General features: G+C 51.4%; 1 protein-coding gene across 2 annotated transcripts; it reads right to left on the bottom strand.

Annotated features, from left to right (window-relative positions):
- Positions 1 to 414: 414 nt before the first annotated feature.
- On the bottom strand, positions 415 to 22,124 carry midn (midnolin). Of its 2 annotated transcripts, none has more exons than XM_003974071.3 (8): positions 21,673 to 22,124; positions 19,917 to 20,145; positions 18,492 to 18,579; positions 18,286 to 18,348; positions 9,993 to 10,538; positions 8,989 to 9,112; positions 8,476 to 8,799; positions 415 to 2,758 (listed from the first exon to the last, which is right to left on the bottom strand). In XM_003974071.3, the coding sequence occupies exons 1-8, from the start codon at positions 21,746 to 21,748 to the stop codon at positions 2,496 to 2,498; spliced, it is 1,713 nt and encodes a 570-aa protein (XP_003974120.1). In that variant the 5' UTR covers positions 21,749 to 22,124; the 3' UTR covers positions 415 to 2,495. The 2 variants fall into 2 exon arrangements, with proteins under 2 accessions (XP_003974120.1, XP_011612987.1); XM_011614685.2 differs by lacking the exon at positions 21,673 to 22,124 and adding an exon at positions 20,508 to 20,717.
- Between the last annotated feature and the right edge of the window lie 493 nt (positions 22,125 to 22,617).

Here is a 22,617-nt window from a genome sequence, read left to right on the forward strand (position 1 = left end):
TTTTTCCCAATGGGGGCCGTTCTGAGCCGTGAATTAGCACAGGTTTGTAGTCTTTTGCAGCTTTTTGGGAACATTTGTAGAGAGATGCGAAACACACAGAGAAGGATTGAGACAAAGACAAAACTGTCGATTAACCCCTAAAAAAAACAAGCACTGCCAGTCCTGTAGTACTGCGGCGGTGGTCCTGGTGGACTGGCGACACGGACACAGCAAGGGCAACATGTTTAAGGCACCGAAGCCTTGACATAATAGAGACTCCACCAGCTAAAAAACACTAAACCACAGATGCCCAGTGTCCCCGTAGACCGTGTTCAGGACAAATCCGATGACGCTGCACATTGAGGGACAGAAAATAATCACATTTCCGCTCCCATTGTCCCCAATGTCTGTTTTTTTCTTTTCTTTTTTTTTTAGTGAAAGGTAAGGCCACTTAAAAAAAAGTTTGAGGTTCACCGAAACGGTAATCTCTCACTGCAATCTCTCGGGAGTGCAATTAGTGGAAAGGTGGTTTTCAATCGGACAGACGAGGACGCAGAGCGGACAGCACCGGCGGTCCGCCCGTCTGGGACCGGTTCCCTGTCAAAGTATGTCCACATGAGCCTCAGGTTGGCGTTCGGGCCCGAGGGTGGGCTAAAACAGGCTTTCTGGGTCCTCGAGAGTTGGGGGAGAGGCTTTCAAAAGAAAAACAAAGAACCAGCGGTTTGCTCATCATCTTCATCATCGTCACATAACAGGAATGTTCAGCGCTGAGCAAGACGCGAGTCCACAGTTAGCTTCATCCGTTCTGTGTTTGGATTTCTGGGGGGGGGGGGGGTTGTTTGTTTGTTTGTTTTTCAAGCATTGGAAACACTTTGTTGCTCTGACGCAGAAAAGTAAAGATCACAACAATGAAACCCTAACCAACAGAAGCAGCATTGTTTATTTTCTTCACAAATTCATGCACGTTGTCAACCTTCATTCCCACAGCACCTATTTTTCCAGCGTTTTGCATGCAAAGAAAAGCCACGCCCCCTTCGCTATTTCTTTCTTTTTTTAAATTTCTTTTTTCTGAAGTCCACGTTTGTAGCAGCGGAGCTAAGAAAGACCTAACCTGATATGTCCGTAGATGCACTAGTGTAGGCACTAGGTAATGATGCAGGATGCACATCCTACCTTATCTCCGATAAAAAATAAACAGTTTCGTTTTTTTTCGTTTCCCTAATCGGACACGTGTGTGTGACGCACAAAAGGGCTCGTGACACGTTACGATGGGGCCCCGTCTCGTCGTCCCAGCTGTGCTTTCCGAGCAGCCGATGTTCAGGGTGTCGAGGGCCGGTTTTTTTTTTTTGGTAGTAGAGACGCCTTTTGACGGAAACACGGGACATTCTAACGCAATTTACACTAACAAACACCCTCGCGGACCTTTTGCCAATTGTCATATATATTATACACAAAACCCTCTGGATCAAGCCAATCTCTTCGGACCATCTTTTGTGGCTTGACGACAAATGAAAAACGTTTGCTGACAAATGATTGAACGGATGCGCGGGCTTGGCGCCGGTCGACGACCCGGCCGGAGACGCGGAGGGCTGCCGCTTTTTGAAAACGGCAAACAGGAAGCGAAATAAAAATAGATTTTTCTTTTCTCCATATACATTTTAAAGATTTTTAAATCCTCTAAAGCACTTTTCTGTTAATATTAATTCTTTTTGTTCATTCATTAACCATATCTATCCCCTACGCCACCGAGGTTGATATTAACACTTCAGTATTTTAGTCTATCCCAGGCCCCGCCCCGAGTCACGCCCACGGATGACGCCCACGGGCCACGCCCCTTTGCCGCCGTCGTCTTGCACAATTTGACCAGCTGTTGTGAAAATGTGCAAAATTGACACCTACTTTGAACCGTTACATGAAAACCTGAATGTTTTGTGAACAATGCTACATATTATTTTCAATTATAAAATATAATATGTTTCAAGATGGAAAAAAAAGCATAACCACCCCGTAACAGGTAAAAATTTAACTCTGGTTGGTGAGTTTATTTTTGATTTTTTTTTTTTTTTTTAAAGAATGCCCCGTTGGAATAATCCATATTTTGGCAGTCCTGCCATCCTTTGAGATTAAGAAACACTGTCCAGAGTGTGATTTAGAAAAAAAAACACGTTAAAAAACAAAAATACCACCACCCACCGAATTCTGCTAAGCTCGAGTTCACGTCCAGTCTGTTATCATACTGTAAAAAGTCTTGTACGCTGCTGAGTCCGAAAACAAGCATCAGAACAAAGTTGTGTTCCGTGCTGCTTCACAAGGTCAACTGTGAGTGACAGATTGGGATTGAAGTCTGCAGGGAGCCTTTTTAATGTGACACACTGTCAGTCACAAGGAGAACTTTGATTTCCTCTTGGCAAAAGACGCCTCTGACACAGTTCTGTGTCACCTCCTGCCAATCCGCTCCCTCCTCTCTTTCCGTAAATCCCACGCTCCCGAACGCATCGCACAGGGGTCAGCCCTGCTCAGGCCATGACAAACTCGGACTTCAGGTCGGCCTTGACGTCTGGCTTCCACACTGAATCGTCAAAGTCCAGGTCCAGGGAGCCCTCGCTGGACATGCTGCTGTTGCTGTTGCTGCGTCCGGCTTTCCGGTTGGGCAGCCATTGGTACGGAGCGCGCTGGTCCCGCCGGGCCTTCCTGCGCAGGCGCTTCTGCTGCATCAGCAGCTGCAGGCGCTCCACTTTGCAGCGCGTGGCGCGGTTCTCGTTCTGGCGCATGTGGTCACCTGGAGACAGAAAAGGACAGACGCGGTGGTCAGATTGGCTTTTCCGGACGCGGTGACCCTCATCCAGGCAGGAGAAAATTAATTAAGCGAAAGAGAAAGCTGGAGTTGTGAGGATGTCGATACATGTTTGTGTTGTGTGTCAAACAGGAAGTAAATAAAGAAACACAAGCCTGACAATAACGTCAGGACAGCAAGAATCAATTCATTGGCTCTCTCTCACTCAGACTTTGCACGTTAGAACCCCCCACTGAGCATCATTAGCCCTTCGGAGCCATTTCATCGTGTAACGGACCCCAATCTCCTTGAAAGATGAATGGCAAAACCAGTCGCATGCAAAGACGAGCGGGATGGAACCGTAACTACAGACGACACGCCTGAGCGACTGGGCGTGTTGCTAAGTGCATTTCTGGCTGTTGATGTGCCTATAGCAGAATCCAGTCCCGAGGGAGAGGGAGCGCATCACGCCGCCCATGCTTTCCTACACAGGACCAGTCAAACCTAATTTCATTTATGCGTATATTCAGGGGGCCTGGAAGGAAAGGAAAGCAACCGCAATCCATTCGCCGGCTCCATTAGTATCTGTCTGGGAATTAAATAATTAAATAATGGCCAAGAATGTCAATAAACCCAAGTAGAGCAGCCATCTCTGCTGCACACCAGAACACACACACACACGCACTGCCCACAAATCTACGGCCGGGTACATATGCGCATAGACGCGCACTCGCGGCCCAATGCCGTGCACGCTCGCGGACACACGTGCGCACACAGCGACGGCGAGAGGCAGCCGCAGTAGCTTTTAAAGTGGATCGATGGCAAATTAAAAAGACCTATTGATTAAACCTTAGCTCTAGTGCAGCCATCCATCTCGGGCCTGGGACCACACTATTGGCTTTCAATAGAAAATGCAAGCAAATGGAAATTGTAAGGAGAGGAAGGGAGGAAGGGAGGAGAGAGAGGAGAGAGGAAGGAAGGAAGAGAGAGAGGAGAGAGGAAGGGAGGGGAGAGAGAGAAGGAGAGAGGTGAGAGGAAGGGAGGAAGAGAGAGAGGAGAGAGGAAGGAGGAGGAGAGAGAGAAGGAGAGAGGAACAGAGGAGGGGAGAGAGAGGAGAGAGGAAGGAGGAGAGAGAGAGGGAGAGAGATATTTGTTTTTTCCTGTTATTCCTTTATCAAGGCTACAGCTTCCCACTCTCGGCTCGTTGACCCCCCAACCATCAGCTCTGCTACCCCCTCCCCATTGTCACCCCTTTCACCTTCTCTCTCCCCCGTCTCACAGAGACGTGCAAAGACAGAAGACCCCCCTCCTCCTCCTCCTCCTCCTCCCTCTTCCCCCATGACTCTCTGGAGACAGCTAGGTGGGGAAGTGGGAAGAAGGGGAAGCAAGAGGAGAGTGTAGGTGGGGGTGTTGGCGTTGGTTAAAGAATTTGTCCCTCAGGGGCAAGTGGATTTTGAGAAAAAAAAAAAAAGAAAGAAAAAGACAGAAAGGAGGTGGAGGGTAGAGGATCAACCGTAGGTGGCAGTTTTTCCCTAATCGATTGCACCCTCCTCTGCTTGACTTAACTCCCCCCAACACACACACTATTGGAATGAAATCCTGACTTTGTGTGGGCTTAATTTTACTCCTTCCCTCATTTACTTATCGAATCAAGCAGCGCTCCCCCCCCCAGTTAAATATTCACCAAGGACCACTGGTGCATAGTGAAGCACTAAACCGCCATCCAGCAACATCCCCCAAAAACAGACAGACAGACTGCGCTCTGTGTTCTGCCCTGACAAGAGTGTGTATCCAGATGCTGCATGCATGTGTGTGAGGGTCACCACCAGAGAATGGGGGGGGGGGGCAGCAAAGGGAGCGTTGCCCCTACATTAGACCCATTGTTCCGTTGTCTCAGCTCCATGTGACACCCATATACGCAACCACGAGGCTTTGTTCTCTTACTGGTCCTCCTTCTGGCTGACAGCGAGTCTGCCCTCGACTGTGTGGAAATATGGCCCCACACACACACACACACACACACACACACAACGGAAAACACGCCTACTGACACAATCTGTGTGCCTCTGTGTTATTTAGTTTATAAGTAATTAGTTCGATAACGATTCGGAGACCCGTAAGAAACAACTGTGTATTCATAGCTTAAAAAGCTACCACAGGGCCTGGTTTTAAAAGAGTTCCGGAATGTGGAGCACGGAACACGAAATTAACTTGAGTGACAGTGTGTGTGTGTGTGTGTGTGTGTGTGTATGGCCACTCAGCAGCGTCACTACCGGAGCCCTGGGCCGCTGGGCCGGACACAGCTGGCCGCAAGGATCTCCAGACTATGTTTATGACAGTAGGGCTATTATTAGGGCTGGCCTCACGCACACACGCACACACACACACACACACACACACACACACACACAGACACACACAGACTATGGGTTGATGTTAGCACAATAACATTGGAGGACCAATCAGAAGGTGTGAGCGCCGCGGAGGAGACAGAGTGCACTCGTGCACGCGTACTCGCATACACTCCTGCATGAGACAGCGCCGATGGAGCCATAATAGATCTTTTCTTAGAATGTGGAGGGAACAGAAGGCAGGTCAAGGGCACCGGGAGCAGCCTTCTCTTCCTCCTCTCGCTGCCGATCCCGCTAAAGCTCAATCCCAGGACTCTCCTCCTGGAAGGTTCGGACACAGGCCGAGTAAGAGCGCCCGGCACTGCGGAGGAGAATCCGGGGAGAAAAAGCAAGACAGGAGGAGCGAAAGAAGGGCTGATCTATGAATAATCGATGCGTCAGTCGGTTTCCCTTGCCTCTGAGCCCAGCCCAGCAACATGGCGAGGGCTGAGATAGGGAGCAGGGGGAGGGAGGAGTGGGTGGGTGGGTGGAGGTGAAAGAGGGAGGAGTGCTGCGGCAGCGTGCAGGACACACAGGAAGATTAAAGGAGCTTCTCCTTTCATCGATCGGGTAAAGATCGGCCTTCATTTGCGGTTGTCTTAGCGCTGTTGTTTGTTTGTTTGCATTGATAAGTCTTGTGATCTCGCGGAGAGAACATTGTGTTTGCTCAGCATCCAGAGAAGAGGTGGAAGGAGGGAGGGGTGGACGAGAGGAAGGGGAGGGGCCATCACGCTCTGCAGCAAAGTCAAGCGCTCCCTCATTGTCAGGAATATGGGCATACGTTCTACGCTCGTTATAAACGGGATTAAAAAGCACTGGTCAGCTACAAACTCTGGCAAACCGGACAATTCAGGGGGAAATTGTCAACCGATCCACCACAAACCGAAGTGACCAATCAAATCGAAGCTAATTTAAGCGTTCTGACAGCCAGTGAAAGGGCACTGCCAGTCCTGCAGGGACACAAGCTCTTCAATGACTTTTAAACTTCATTTGCATTCCCTCGCTCTCCTTGTCGACTATGAAAGGGCACCCGATGTGCTTGGCTGGCTTCGTTAGATAGCTCTGCGCCTCGCTGCGTGGCTGGGGTCCACCCCGAGATACCGCTGACACGTGTGCCTCGGTATCCGAGGATCTAACGCGGCCTGACAAAATGCACGGATGGAAAAGAAGCGAAGGGATGTGAAAAACACACAAGAGGGGAAGCTGGGGAGGCTTTCTGAACTCCCCTCAGTCCGGCTCAGCCCCCTCTGTGTGTCCTTGTTGAACTAAGGCAGCTGTAGGGGAGTGGGACTAAAAGGCAGTACTATAATCCCACAGCCCTCCCCTCCCCTGCCCCACAATGGCTCAGCCTGGTGCCCTGAATACAGCCCCTGTCTCTGGCCTCAGCACAATAGGTTTATCAGGGCAGGGGGTTGAAGAGCTGGAAGAGGGGGTGCCGGGGAGGGCCACCCTCCTTAGTAGAGGAATTTAGCTAACAATCGGCCTGCCAAGCCACCCTAAAGCCCGCACTGTTCAAATTCAGACGAAAATCCTCGCGCTCAGCAAAACTGCACAGACCGAACTAGTCATCCAACCCTTAAACCAGGCGCTCGAGGTCGAGAGCAAGCACGGGTGAGCGCAGCCGAGCTTCTCATTTGTGCCCGTCTTCTCACCCTTGTGCATGAATTTACAGTGGAAAGGGTAAAGGCTCTCTGGAGACATCCAAGCTATGTGACATTTTCAAGAGGCTGTTTCAGCTAGAGTAGAACTGCAGAGCACAATCTCTGCCTCTGACACACACACACACACACACACACACACACACACAGACACACACACACGCACTGCTATCTTAGTAAGGACTCTCAGTGGCAGGTTATTCCTGTAGCTGAATGAAGCCAGACTGCCGTGAAGCAGCGTTAAGCCCTGGTGTTAACTCCACTAAGTCTTCCACCAGGTGTCAGTTGATAAGGCCGCCTGCAAGCGCTTAGTCATTGCTTCCTTAGGACACCGTATGGAACAGGACATAAATGAACGCACGCCCCCCCATCCAGGCAAACACAGTGGTGCGTTCATTGTCTTGGCGCCGCAGCCAGACACAGCGTTTAGCTGGCACAGGTTGCTGAGTCACGCCACTCGATGGAAGAGGACAATGCGTGGAGGACATCAGACGCAGGCAGGACAAAAGACATCAGACAGGCTAGTCTTGTTTGTTTCTCTGCCCCCGGTTAATCAGCGGGTAGTTGGTAGTCGGATGGGCAGGACATCAACATCCTTTGAATTAACAGAAGCCTTTATTCCCCTCAGACTTTAAAAAAAAAAGAAAAGCTCCTGTTTAAAAGGTTAAACGAACAAACGTATCAGCCACAAAACGGGCGTGCGAAGGCAGGAAGAAAGTCAGAAAGATGGATTCTACAGACAAGGCTGTTTTTGGAAAGCTAATGGGGGGAACGGCAATGTGGGCTGTTGAGTGCAGAAGAGAAATGGCAGTGGAAAAAGAGGGGAAATGGGTGGTGGTGGGGGGGAGACTGTTTATGCGGGGGCTGTGAAAGAAAAGGTCTTCCCTGAGTTAGGAAAATAAGCCGGTGTTATTCCAACTGTTCACTCAACACTTGCGAGCCTTGGAATGAACGGGCGCTGCCACTGGATCTGGGTTCGGATGCTCTCTGGTGCTTTATTCACACAGAATGGAATCTGCTGCAGCCAAGCTCAGAGCAGATGACAAACTTAAGCACAAGCGCACCAATTTCCTCCACAGACGACGAGGAGGTAGCGGATCCTCTCGGCACCGCCGGCCTAACCTTACAGCAACCGCCCAATCTTATCTCCCCTGGACATCTGTCCCACACTCCACATCCGCTGTCTCGAAACGCCCAGCCCGCATCATCGTCCGGGATCCAGCCCAGCCCTCGGGCACGGTTATGGGAGGGTTTGTCCAGCTCTGGTCTATACACGTCGCTGCCAAGGGCTTCTTTAAACCACCTGGAGCCTAATCTAATCTAAACACGGCCCGGCCCTCGCTGGAAGGGGTAAACCTATCTCCTTGGTGAAAAACAAAGCTGTCGCTGGTGCCTGACAAGTGACGCCTGACTGAACAGGTCTGGAGACGTTTGTATTGCATTACTAAGGAGACCCCCCGCCGCCACCCTCTCCTTCCGCTCATTATTTTTCCTCAAAACCCAGGAGGGATTTGCACACTACTGTTTTTTTGTTCCTCTTCCCTCTGTCTCCAAAACATCGGCAGCAATAGAAACATCTGCTGGGGTATCCACTACCTTCAGAAAAACGCAGGTTTCTGCGTCCTCCCGGCATCTGTTTACCCGAGTAGAGGTCGTAAAGAGTGGAGTCACTCACCGGGGGATTTGCACATGCGGATCTGACTCTGGCACTGCACCAGCGGATGGAGCGCCGGCACAGGGCTGCTAGGGCTGCCAGCAGGCACAGAGGTAGCTTCAGCAGAGAGGCCCGTCACGCTGGCGACCGGGGGCGAGGGCGACGGCGAGGGCGATGGAGAGGTGGGCGAGCCGCACTGCGTTTGGCAGCGAAGCTGGGTCAGGGAGGGGGGCATGCCTTGGTAGTGGCGTGTGGCGCTCAGGAGGTCGTTGAGGATCTGCAGGATGGTACTGATATCTCGCCTGGGACGCCCATTACTGTCCTGGCAGTTTGGGTGCAAAGTGCCTGAGAGAGGAAGTAGAAACACGGGAAATCAATAAGAATCGGGTTTTTACACACACACACACACACACACACGCACAGGAAACCTGCGTTTCATTTTCTAAACACGCAGCTTCTCATAAACGGAGGCTTTCCGCTGGAGCCGACCGTGTTTGAAGATTTCGCTTAGAGCAGCAATAAATGTCATCTTACCTGAAAAAGTCCCTGAGAAGACTCCGGGAGCGTGGTTCACAAAGCTCTCAATGATGGCGCCGGGTTTACGGGAGCGTGTCGAGGGACCGCTGCCGCCGCTGGCACTGCTGGGGCTGCAGTTAGCCTGCAAGGAAATCCAGCAGCGGTTAGCGACGTGCGGTGGTGCAGCGAGAGCCCTGATCTTTCTGCCGCGCTGCAGCTTCGGACACTTCAAACTCTACAATGTCCCGAGAGGCGCCCGCAATTGAAACCAAAACCCGAGTGCGGGTCTCCGTGTGGCGTTGCCGTTTGCAGGTTACGCTGCTGAAAGCCTGCTGGGGAATAGCCGTTTCCGTTTTCTCAGCACTAAACTGACCCGTCGCTGTGCTGGTGCTGTGAACCGTCTCCCACATAGTCGACGGACATCTGGTTCTTATTCGCTTTCCACAGCCCGGAGTTCAGGGAAGTGCAAAGAGTTTAAAAAGCGCAGTTGTTGTAGACGGGGAGGAATGTTTACGCATGTGTGCGCAGCTGTTTTTAGAGCGATCCAAAGTTAAATCAATAGTTAAGGATGAGTAATGGGTTTGTATCAAAAACACCCTTGATTGCTTAAATCTGCCTCTCTGATTTTTTTTTTTAAAGTATTTTCCCCTTTCCACAGCAAGTCTCAGTGGGCAGGATGAGGTCATACGGACGTCGTGCCCATCTGGTTTGTGTGTACTGGTTAAGCCGGCTGCACTCTAGTTCTGACTAAGTGCACTGTTGTTTGGAAGCGTGCACACACACACACACACACACACACATTACTTCAGGCCTTGGTCAACCACGCTGCTGGGACATCCCACCAATCTAATCCATCTAATTGTGGTTGATTTAGTTGTGCACGCCACTTGGGTCACACTGCCTTAACCCCTCCCTGCCGTAGTTCAATCATGAACAGGCTTAAGTGCCTATGATGTCATCGATTATGGAAAAACCATTAGACCACTCTCTACCTTCTTTGAGCTAATATTTAATAAACATACCTCAGGGCAGATGACCGGGGCGATAGGGCCGGCCTGTCCGACATCATGGCTGGTTTGGCTTGTCGAAGGCTGGTGGAGGTGGTGTTGATGATGAGCCGGGGATCGGAAAAGACTGCCGGGGACGTGGGAGGGCCGAAGGGAGTGGGGCGGCACAGGTGGAGGAGTGGGGGGGCTACAATGAGTAGAGGACTGGTGATACATGGGTGGGAGCGGCTGATGGTGCGCAGATGGCAAGGGGAAGGAGCGGGAGCCTGGCGAGGTGGGAGAGGCGGGGAGCAGGTGAGGCTGGGGCAGGTGGGAGCCGTGGTGGCTGTGGGGGTTGTGGGGCTGGTGGGGGTGCGAGTGCGGGTGGTGGTGGAGGACGCGAGGGTGCCCCGCGGGCTGCCCCGCCGTGGCCTCTGCATTGCCGCGGGTGATGAGGTGTCTGTGTTGGAGCTGGGGACCGCCCGACTGCTGCGCCGCCAACTGGAGCTGGACAAACATCATGTGGTCACCGACGCGCAGCGCCAGGGTGAGGGGGGAGCGGCCAGACAGGAAGTCATTGACCTGCAGACAAAGGAGAGAGATTTTGAGCAATCGCATTCAGAAAACTGCTAAAACCCTGCAGGAGAGATCCACCCCTGTCCCCATAAATGTTACACAAGACTTCCTCTAAATGAGGCGTTTGCACCTCAGAAGAGGGTTAAAACGCACACAACTGCCCTTTCACCCCCCCCCTCCCAAACAGACATACCACATTAGCCCATCACACAATCAATCACTCCTCTGTAACACTGGCCTGTTTACAGCTGTGGGGCAGTGGCTGAGAGGACCTATTGGAAACAAGCACACACTAATAGAGCTCACTCCGGCTCACCTCCCACTGCCCCCACCCAGGTTCATTCTTATTCAGACGTGTCATTCAGCTCGGGGACAGAGGCCACCCTTCTGTCTGGCCCGGGGCCTGAAAAATCAGTCCCACGTCCAGGAAATACACCCCACCCGCCTCTCAGACACAGAATGGACGATTGTCTGCAGCGGATCTGGAAGGGCTGCCCATTTTTGGAGCGCTGGCAACGCTAATGCGGGGGTCTCCGCCATCCCATCCGTAGCCCGGATGCACTCGCAGACGCAGGCTGGATGTTCCAGTTGTGACGATTTGGCGTAAGGATTCACACTGTACAACAAAAATTCTCGTCTCTTTTCCCGCATGCTTGAGGCTCCCAGTGCTGCGCAATAGCACTTGTTGCACCGTGTGTGTGTGTGTGTGTGTGTGTGTGTGTGTGTGAGGCTGTGAGTCATCCGTGGGTCAGCTGGCCTCTTTGGTTTTTGACGAGTCAGCGGTAAGGACATCTCGGGTTCTCCCCAAATAGAAGCAAGCAAACACGAACCGGCGCAAACACATAGTGACGTCTCTGTCCAAAGAGGACTCAGCAACCTCAGTGACTCATGTGCTGGCAGAGACGGACCAGAGCAGATGAACCAAACCAAAATGGAGATGCGCTAATAAGCTACATTAACAGGAAATAGAAGATGAAATGGAGAGGGAAAAATAGACAGCAGAGGTCTGACTCCCATCAGACCAGGAGCCGTTGGAGTGTGCTCCTGAGATGTTGGCCTGCATTTAACCCTGTGAATCATCGGGTTCTGCCCTCCATTACTTTCCTCCCTTTTCTTCCGCTTATTTATTTCTCTATCGACCGCTGCCTCTCTGTTGCCAGGGTGACCTTTGCACATTGGTATTGACACGGCGTGGATGGGTAGGATAGAGACAGAGGAGTGGCAGGTGAAAGGATGGGGGGGGGTCTGCAGGCTGCATCGCAACATGTAAATAATCAACAGGGGGAGGGATAAAAAAGCTGCACAACTCAGCAGGATCGGTGACTGGTTAAACAGAAACTGGTCCCGTTTTCCCTCTTCTGGGTGTAATTTCAGTTGATAAAGCCTGCTGATAGGTGAGGCTCCGTGATAACAATGTTGGCGTAAGACAAACTCAGCAGGGTGTGGCGTGAAGTGGGGGGGGGGCGGGGCAGGGCGCCACCTGAGAGGCTCTGTCAACCACGTAAGCAAAAGGTTGTCTGATAAACCCGATCTCTGTGTGCGTATGTTTGGGCCTGGGGGGGGAGAGACAGGCGGGGGAGGGACAGAGACAAAGGAGCAAAGGTGAAAGGGGGGAGGAGACGCCGACTGCGCCAATGACTGACGGCTGTCGGGGAAGAAGAGTCGGCAGTTTCCCGAGCCAACAAACACGCTAACCTCCGAAGCCTCAGACCCCCGGGGGGGAAGAAAAACAGTAAAATCAACCCAGTGTTTAATTAAAGGGAGGGGGACACTTTCTGAACATTTACTTGTGGATTAATCTGAAAACCAAACCGTCGCTGAAGTCCACTTTTTCAGCTTTGCTCAATGGTTCTTCTGCAGTCTGCCGGAGCTGTTTGCAGAAGGCAAATCAACCTGGGGGGGGGGGGGGGGGGGGCAGCTAAATATGGTAAAAGGAAACAGCGTGTGTTTGAGTCCAGTTTGAAAGCAGCCAAAAGGCCACGCTCTTTGACTTTGGGGAAGTCACATGACCTCTGTGCGAAAGGGGTTGGCTTTCTGGAGCACATGTGAGAGAATGTAGTGGGGGAGAAAACGGGAGATGTGAGGGGGCAGCGGGAGAGAGATGGAAAGGACCCATTACAAAAAAAACCCTGCGTCCTCCTACCGAGCTCCTGGTGCCACAGGGCGGAGGCTTCGACCTCGGCCTGTGGGAGAGGGGAGCGAGCGGTCCGCGGCGGCTTGTTATGAGAGACGCAAGATTACAGGAGCAGAGGGCCCCACTTCTGTTGTGTCCAAACAGACGGGGAGAAAGCAGCTCCTCATTGTCCTTGTCCTGATGAGGCAACAATGGCGTGCGGGGGAGAAAAAAGCAGCGCTGATAGCTGCAAACAAAGTGACCGTTACAATAACACGGAGGGGATTAGCGAACACGGACGAAGAGTCTCTCCTTTGTGGCGCACAGGTGTGTTGATAAAGAGCAGCTCCGTTTAATATGCCGACGCCGCCTCCTAAACAAACTGACCCCGGATCCATCAATCATGCCGGTTTTGTCCAGGAGGAGGTGTTTAGCTCCACGGGAGGCTTTAATCACTGCTGACGGATGACGGGCGAATATGATAAGGGAGAAAAGAAAAGCGGGAGTGGAGGAAGAAAAGGGGGAGTGTGGTTGGTATGAGTTATAAAAAAGAAGCAGAGATGTGGGAGGGGGTGGATGTGGGTGATGGGGGTAGGGTGTCAGAGCGCTGGTGGTGCTGGGTGATGAAATATTCAGTGAGAGTGTGCCTCTGGCTCCTTCCTTCTCTTTTTTTTTTTCCTTCTTCTGACATCACTGCCTGACAGTTTTATTTATTGGGGTCCCTGTGGTTCAAGGAACTCATTTGCAGTCGCTCTTCCTTTGCACACTAAGCGAACTACGGGAGGGAGATAAGGAGTGAGGGAGGGACGGGGGAGAGGGAGGGAAAGATAGAGAGAGCTGGCAGCACTGAGCTGACATTCATGAACAACTGAGCGGCTTTGTGCCAGAGAGAAAAGAGGATCGAGGATTGGAGGGCGGGAGCCAGGGAGAAGCGCGAGAGGAGGAAGCGTCCTCCTCCAACGGGGACTTTACGTGTCAGGGGCAAGGTAGAGGGCACAAAGCCCCGCACCTTAAAGTTCTCCGCACGCCTGGGTGCTATCGATTAGCGTCTGTAGATACATATCAAGTTGAGATGCAATAACAAGCTCTCAAAAAGAAAGAAAAAAAAGGGGGGGGGGGGGGGATCGATGGCTCGCATTATGCCTCGAAGGCTCTTCAAAGGTCCCATTAGGGGGAAAAAAAAGAAAACAGATAGGCGTCTGTAACACTGCCTGATCACAAACAGAGCAGGAAGGAGAGGACCAGCTGGCAGGTCAGATCAGAAAGGCAAGGTTCAAGTGGATCCTGTTCCATGTCACACTTCAACTCTGCCAAAATAGTCACCAGAATTATTTTATCCCAGTGATTAATGCCTGCTACTTAAAATACCGAGTTGGTGGTGAAACTATTCCTGGTTTCTGGACCCACTGGGAGAAGTCTGCAGGCAGCCGACCGACACATCAAAACAGGGTCTGCGTTGTTTGAGACGACCTCAGCAGGTACGAGCAAACAGACAGACGGCCAAATGTTTCTTCATTGGGGGGCATCAACCCGGATCTTTTGACCCATGCCCCCGTTTCTCTAGTAGTCGGCTTAATTGACTTGATTAGTCTCGGCGGTGGCTACGAGACGTGACATTCCTGGCCGCTGTCCGCCCACGCAGTGGTGCCGGTACTCACGACGTCTGCTCCTTGAATCACAAAGGCTCGATGTCAGCGGAGAACGCAAACAATGAGGGTCACGACTCAAACGCGGAGAGATAACCCTCCCTAGTCACCAGGAAGCGCACGCAAGGATGTGTAAAATCACACGCACGCACAATGCAGCCAGTGGGCGCATACGCACAATGCTACAATGAATCCTCCCGAATCCGTCCCAACCTTGACCGCCTCACGATGCACCTTCCCTGCACCCCCCCCTCCCCCGGCTCTGTGTTTAAGCACCACAAAGGAGCTTATGCAGGTGCTAAAACACTACACGCGGCACTTTATTAATACAGTTTTTCAAGGCCGGGGTTAAAGCAGGCATTGAAAGAACAATGTGATTTACATCCTGTAGCAAATTAATTTCTGGAGCTTTGATTTAGGAAACAAAGAGAAATTACCATCAGAACCATCCGGGTTTATACCGCATGCATACAAAAAGCCCTGATTGTAATGCCAGTAAGAAATACAGAGGGCCGTTAAAAGGGGAGGGGCTTCTCATATCGACCGGACTCGTTTTTCAACTCTTTGCACTCCCAAATCCTCAATACCATTACTCTGCAATGATTTCCAGTAGTGTCAATCCTGCAGATTAATTGACATCTGGATGGGGTGGATGCGAGACAGGGGAGAAGCATCGACCCTGTGTATTGACAGCTACGCCACCCGGACGGTCCAAATGGTACCTGTGCTTTCTGGTTCCTCTCCTCTAGCCCGTCCTTCCACACGTGTGACTTACACTGGCCAGTCGCCTAGCTCAAACATGTACTCAATCTAGTTTGACGTGTTACACACCCGACTCCCGGCAAAGCCCCCTCTTTCATTTGCCCTCCACCCTTCTGATCACCCCCTCTGGACTCCCCCACCCCAGGCAAAGAAAACTGACCCACAGCTAACCCCCAACAGATCATTAGACCCTGCTAGTTTGCATGAGTCCTCTTTCCAGACACAATGAGAGAGCCGCGCCACACCGCTCCTAGAGGCAGGGGCAGAGCTGGGGGGTGGGTGGGCTTAGGACAGGAGGGCCAAGAAAAGGGGAGCACATATGCAACGGCGTATTCCACTGGGACGCACGGGAAGGCGACGCACGACCTCCGCCCAAAAGCGATCTGTGTCGGTGTTCAAGGCGAAATTTGTCGATGCGCGGCCCCCGCTGAGCGCCGCTCCAGCGGGGGCCGCGCATTGATTTTGAAACCGGTACGCGCCACAGCAGCCGAGACTGGATGTAACCGACGCCTGTGGATGTTTGGGGGAAGAAATGGGATCGGGAAGGGGGGGGCAACTTTAAGAGTAACTCCACGATCATTATTGCATCTGAGGGTCTGTCAGCTGGGCAGGTCTGTCTCAGGCTTTAAGACAGGAACAAAGAGGATGCTGTGTGGGGGAAGGGCGGGAGGGGGATGGTGGGGGTGATGCCTGCCTGCCTGGTTGGCTTTTATTCCAACATCAATGTGCATCAATGGGCAAATAGTCCCTGTGTGCTAGGAGCAACAAATAATCCCTCTCTTTTTGTCAAATACCACGATCGATAGATGGAGGGCTGATGTACACTCCCTTTATTTCTCCTTCCCTGCTCAGCTTGCATGTATACAATTATTTCACGCCAGCCATCAGATGTTGTTTTTTTTATTCTCCGAGCGGGTTCAGAAATCCTCTTAAATATATCCTTTTAATTCTAGCGTGTGTGACCACATGTGGAAAAGCTTCACACACAGCCTGGGTACTGCAGACGAAATGAGTGGCGCAGCCCTGTACGATGACAGGCTGTCAGGAGGCAGTGGCTTAATGCAGCTAAGACGCCCTGCAGAACCTCCAGAGAGATGCCAGAGGAGGAATTAATGCAACCAGGACTGTCTTTACCGAAGAAGCGCGGTCAGAAATTGAGGCGGCTAACTGGACTTGCAAACCACAGCACATTTAAATTATAGGGTCCAGGGAGAGCTATTAAGCAGAGGGAGAGTGAGAGAATGAGGGAAGGGAGAGAAAGGAAGGCAAAGGGAAAAGAAAACCCATTTCGATAATTGCCGAGGTCCCATTTCCATAAAACATTTGCTATCAAACTTGGTCCACCAATGTGAATCAGCCCTGGAAGCTGTCACGTTCTGCTCGGTTGGCTAGCCGACTAGCTACAACACCCCCCCCCCGCCCAAATTCCAATAAAGGAGTTGGGTACAGGCTCTTCCTGGAAAAAAACACTCCTAGAAGTAGAAGTGACACCGGAGTTTAAAAGTCCAGATGGGCGGATGGGGTTAGAGGAGGTCTGGGTGCGTGTTGTTCTGCAGCCATCACAGCGAGCATCCACCCCCGGGCTATTTTGGGCGCATAGGCATATCAGTTATCGTGTCAGACACTTTTAAGAGCTAAGTGCATTGATTGATTTTTGATAGCCCCAGAGTCCGGGGGGAGGAGGAGGGGGTGAGAGGAAACAAGGAAAAGCTTTTGTGTTCCAATTTTCTAATCTTACCCAGATCCTTAATCTCCCTGCAATCTATATCATTCCATTCTGGCTCATGAATTATAAAAAGGACCAATTTTGCTGGATTAAAAACACACTAAAGCCGCTTTGTGCCTCCCCCACTTTTTTTTTTTTAACCTTGTGCTCCACTACTGTTCTTGCCATTTCCTTTGCCCCCAATTCCACAACAATAACTGTCATTCCAAGGTGGATTTTTGGCTCCTGACTCATAATCCTGCAACAAACCAAACAGCCGAGTGAGCGTTTGTGATTATTCATCATTCCTGGCTGCGCTGGAAAGGTGGACGTGGCTTCCTTCCACTCCGCATCACACACAGACGCGCGCACGCTCACACACCAGCCGTATGACGTCAGCGCTCCGGCGCCCGATGCCCTTGTTTCCCGAGCGCCCAGGACCGCCCGGCGCGGAACGTGAAACAAACCCCACACGCAACTCCGGCACGGACATACTTGAACTCCCAACATCCGCATTCAGTTTCACCATCTTGTTCTGTTTTGACATCAGTCAGCAGCGCATCACTGATTCAGTTACGCATGTCGGCGCTGGCCAGCGCTGCAAGAGGAAGTGGATGTGAGTCACTCAGTCAGCTGCAGAGGATCTCATACGTCACATGGTTGTCTGTGTACATTCAGCCTTATCTCTCTTCCTGCTCACGCTCTCTTTGCGGCCAGAAAAGACAACTTTGCTGTTGTTGGGCTTTTTTTTTCTCTGTTCTACTCTCACTATCGATCATTTCGGTGAGTCACGCGAGGACGTCTCAAACTTATGGCGTGCTCCGGCGCACCGGTGGAGCTGTTGCACCGTAACTACAGGGGTGTAAACCCTGTTCTGCGTGTGGCTGCATGCTTGGCTTCCAAGAACCCAATGCTAATAATGAGTAAAGAGGCCACCATCTGATGATACACTCTATTTATGAGTGAGCAAGACTACGCTCACTTTGTGCAGCCAAGGCACATTTCCTGGAAACTCGACCAGCCTGTGGGTTTGGGTTTGGGTGTGTATGCGTATGTGTGTGAGTGTGTGTGCGTGCATTAATTACTAAAGGAGAGCAGAGAGATCACAAATAAAGATAGAAACAGAGAGGCTCAAGAGAGTGTTGTACACCAGTCTGAGAAGCTTACAAATAAACCCCTTATGTGGTCTTCACGCTGGCTTCCTGCAGCAATGTGCAACACACGCACGCACTCGCACGCTATCACAGATGTTACTAGGATACAGAAGAGTGTTGCTGCTTATTATATCCTCACCCCTCACTCTGGATAGCTAGCTCGGCTCGGCTTGTTTAAGAGGCCGAGATTAGGCAAGCAAAGAGGCTTTTGCGTGTGCAGCCCGCTCGTCTCGTTACTTTCTCTCTCTGCATCTGCTGGATCTCGGCGCCGCACCTCCGCCAGAGCCACGGCCGCCCGTAACCCACGCATGCACGCTCAGCCCGCAGCCACGGTAACGCAGCACAATCGGCATGTTATGAAATGATCCCTTACCTGAGTTTCCGTTAGACTCTCCAAGGCTTGCATTACTGACTGTTCTGGCCTTGATGCTTGAGACTGCACAAAAAGAGTTCACAGGGATGTTTAATGTCAGATTAAACGGCTCAAAGGATGCAGACATCAAATTGTGCTTAATGCTAACAAACTATATTTGTGAGGTTATTCAGAGGGAAAATAAATCACCCCTGGGTGAGCCTTACCATTAATCCTGCTTCAACTGTCGGTACAAGTGTTAACTTGCTCCCATCGGAGATACCAAGATCCTGGAGTTTGCCTGAACTTAGTCGCCTGCAGGTTTAAGAGAGAGAGAGAGGGGGGGGGGGGGGATAATTAGAGTGCTCTGACAATATCTTCTTTATACAGACAATTCAGCTGGGGGGCAGACAGACTTCAAAAGTACTTTGGAAAAGAGCTGTGGGGGGAAAGGGCTCCATGAAAGTGGAGTATTGATCGCACCGCCATATTTCAATCTGGAATACAGTGGAGCTTGACAACTGCTGGCTAACTGGCTCGGCTGCCACTCGCCCGAGAGCAGGTGCGCAAGTGTCTGTCTTACAAATGAGAAGATCAACTCCCGGACCCAACAGTTGGAGCAGGAGCGCCGGCTCCGAGGAGCCAGATTTCTGTGTGTGCGCGGTGCCAGACGCTCCTCCTGCCTCCTGCACGTCAGCGCAGATAGTAACAGAAACCGTGACTCAAACCTAATCCCATGCAGATAAAACCCTCCACCAGCGCGGGGAGAAAACAGACCTGTTGTTGGCCTGTGGCTTAAACTTCGCGGGGCGTTCTGCTTTTAAAGAATGATGTGATTTGTTGGGTGATTACAGTGGGTGGGGGGGCGAAACAATGCTGCCTCTTTGCGTGCGCTTAAAAGCCTCTCCTCGTTTTTGCATAACAGCGCCCGTGCTGTTGTTAGCCCATATAAACCTGGGTGTGAACTGGGGGGAGGGGGGGGGGGGGTGCTTTGGTTAAATCGGAATAACAAATGCTCCCATTTCTGCTCTCGCCTCTCGGCGCTGCCGTAACCTGCTAATGCGAAACTGGCCCAGAAACCGGGACACAAACCTCCACCGTTAATGTATCTGTCGGGATAATTCCATGCTGAGCAGCTCAAGATGAAGAGTAAAGGAGCAGAGCTACTACTGAGCAGAGTCTGCTCATCATTTTTTAACTAGTTTGATTCCTGCAGCATTAATAATTCACTCGGGTTTCGGTGTTTATAGTGAAGGACGCATAAATCAATGCGCGCCCGCGCATCGCCTCGTCGATACTGGTCCAGTGACCGGTGCGTCCCCTGTGCGTAATGCCAATACCGTGCGTCCTGACGCCCGGTAGTTTCCTTGAGTTTATCGATGCCTTTAGCGGCCAAGGTTGCCTCTGAATCTCCTGAGAGCTCAGTCGCGCATAAAAATCCAAAGTATGGATTCAAGCCTACCACGGAGGGCCCCGGGGATAAACCCATCTAAAGCCGTTTTATTATAATTTGCAGGATCAAAATCGACGTTCATTGTCCCTAGTATGGCGCAGATGCTGGACTTTCAGGACAAAAGCTATTGAATTGCTTTAAATACCAGGCTGCAGCGCTGTTATAACAAGCAATCGATTGTTACACCGCGTTTACTCACGTTTCTTTGTGCAGCAGAGCGAGTCTTTCTTTCGGTACTTTGAGTTTCTGAGACAGCCTCCTCTTCAGTCCTTCTACAGTCTCCTCCTGGGGCAGGGAGAGCTCGAACCGTGTTCCGGTGGTGGAGTGGATGTAAAGATTCATGGAGGGCTCAGTCGGGACGGCCTCGCAGGACGAAGCCCCGCGGCTGGTGCAGCTCCGAGCGCTGGGGTGCTGGTCCATCCGATAACCTGTGGTCAGAGAAGGGGTTAGAGGAGGCGAGCGCAGCCGGGGACGAAGACGGGCGAGAGCGGGCGGCGAGGAGGATCCGACGGCTACCGTCCCGAGATCTGCTCACGAATCAAAGGCAGCATTCAGAGAGGTTCTCTCGACCTCAGTCACAATAAAGCCAAGTCCGTCTCCTCTCCCGTCAAAAGCATGAGAGTATTCCCCCAGCAAAGTCAACTGCATGAATCTGGTTATTATCTTTTTTTTTTTTTTTCCCCAGCGTGCAAAACAAAGTGTTCCCAAATGCTACATGCACGGATGCCTGGCAGGAACGCAAGTATGTCAGCGGAAAAATGCCATGAGCGCTCGTTAAAGCAGACGGTACCTTTAAAACTAAGAAAAACGACTGCTGAAATGATGATAGAAAATATTCCACTCGGTGTTTCGGAAGGGTTAGAAAAGAAAACGCGAGTTCCGTGAGCTGCAAAGCCTCACACAGCCGGTAGGAAGAGGCTCCCTGCAGCGTAGGCTTCTCAGACCCACGGCGGCGGCTCCGGTAAAGTATCGACCAGGAACCGAGTCACCAAATATCCCACTTCCACCATCGATAAGACCCGCCCACAGACCGGAGGCCGCCCAGCCAATCGCGTCGCCGATATCAACCAGCCAATGAGAAGGCGAGATCCGCACCCACGTGGAGGGCAGGCGCGTTGAGGCCATTCATAATAAATTACGGCAGCGAGCAAAATATGTTGTTCAGTAGAACAAAACAACGCGGTTTAAACGGCCCCTGCGTGGGAACTGCGCAACAGCACCGCGAACCTGATGGAAGGGCAAGATGTTTGAGGCCGGATCAATGCCAAGGCCAACGTGTTTCGATCAGTGGATTTTAAAGATGACGAATCTTTACATTTCGGATGTCAAACCCGTTCCTGGAATGCATCATTACAAAAACTGGGCAAGACATAACAATTCACGTTAAAATGACAGAGATTCAGTTCAATCAACTACGAATAAACGCTCGCTTACAGGAAAAACTGGAACGATGCAATTTATTGTAAACCACGCAGGCATCTTCTCACGACTAAAAAAAACCAGTCACAAAGACTATGTCGCCACCTAGTGGCACCTAGAGTCAACTGCGGCGAGCAAAAGTTGATTCATAGTTTACCAGCAGTGTTGCGTGTTTCAGTTTCTGGGCGTCAAACGTCAAATATCAATCATTAATCACTCCGGATCACAGAGATACACAATATCTGCAGATGTATCTGTGTCCAGTATGTTGTCATTCAGTATTTCTCTAGAATTCCAAACACGAAACATCGGTGACGATTTAATGTCAACTACTAATTATCACTGACACTAATAGTGGAGCTGAGGTCGATAACTCATAACGTACTGAGGATTCACATGGAAGCAGGCAGATCCTCTCATAACACAGCGTGTTTTTATTGACCCTCCGCACATCGACCGCCTGTCTTCGGTCAATTTGTTGCACAACAACGCAACTTATCAGAAATGAGTCCACCGCAGCCGAAAGCGCTACTCACCGATCACTGTGGCGAAAACCGTGAAGCTCCGCGCTGAACTCTGCCGTGCCGCAGTCTGTTTCCCCAGCTTTGGCATGTAACTCAAACCACCACAGCAGAAAAGAATCACAGATAGGGATCCAGGCGGTCCAATATCCACACGCGTCTCCCCGGTGAGGTCTCTGGGTGCCCCCGGTGCGTCGCGTAATTACGCGCCGGACTTGGAGCTTCTTTAGAGAGGAGCCGAGTCGTCCAGCCGCTTCTGGCGCTTCTACCGGCGTCTTCCTCCGCACTGGTAGCTCAGACTGGAAGGTGAGCCTCCTCTTTAGGGGCACCGCCGTGAGATGAGTGGGGAGTGGCGAGCTTGGAGTGTCAGCGTGTGATTTAAGGAGGCCCCGCGTCGCCGAGTCCGCCTCTTTGACTTCACGCGGGGTGGAACCCTTCACGCGGGGTGAAACAACAGCACACGCACAACAACAGCAGATAAACTTGCCCGACTGTGGGGAGAAACTACGCGGGGTGTCTTCAACGAGGGTCTGCGCGGAAATGGCAGCGCGCCGCAATCACCACCTTAAGGCAGCAGTCGGGAGAAGGCTTGGGCCATAGCAGGGGTGTGGCCAGGTTAGAGAGGAAACGTCACCAGGCAACAGGACAGGTAAACAGGCTGCCTGGATACAAGAGCACGCAGCGGTAAACAAGTGTTTCCCGTAAGCGTTCACGCCTGGCGGCCGCGTTTTTTGGCTTTGGGACAGTAACTTAAGCATACATGAGAATAATTCTGCAAGATTTGCACCATAGCTTATGAAATCTTGAGCACTTATGATAACCCAGACACTGTTTTAAGGCCTATGAGAGTATAGTCTAATCTCTGTTTAGACATTTGATATGTAAAACTATGAAAGTGGTCATTGCAAACATGGTCCTAACAAAGCATGTTTCTAATAAATAGAGTAATTAATCAAACAG

This window comes from Takifugu rubripes, chromosome 20 (assembly GCF_901000725.2).
Source record: "Takifugu rubripes chromosome 20, fTakRub1.2, whole genome shotgun sequence".
NCBI lineage: Eukaryota > Metazoa > Chordata > Actinopteri > Tetraodontiformes > Tetraodontidae > Takifugu > Takifugu rubripes.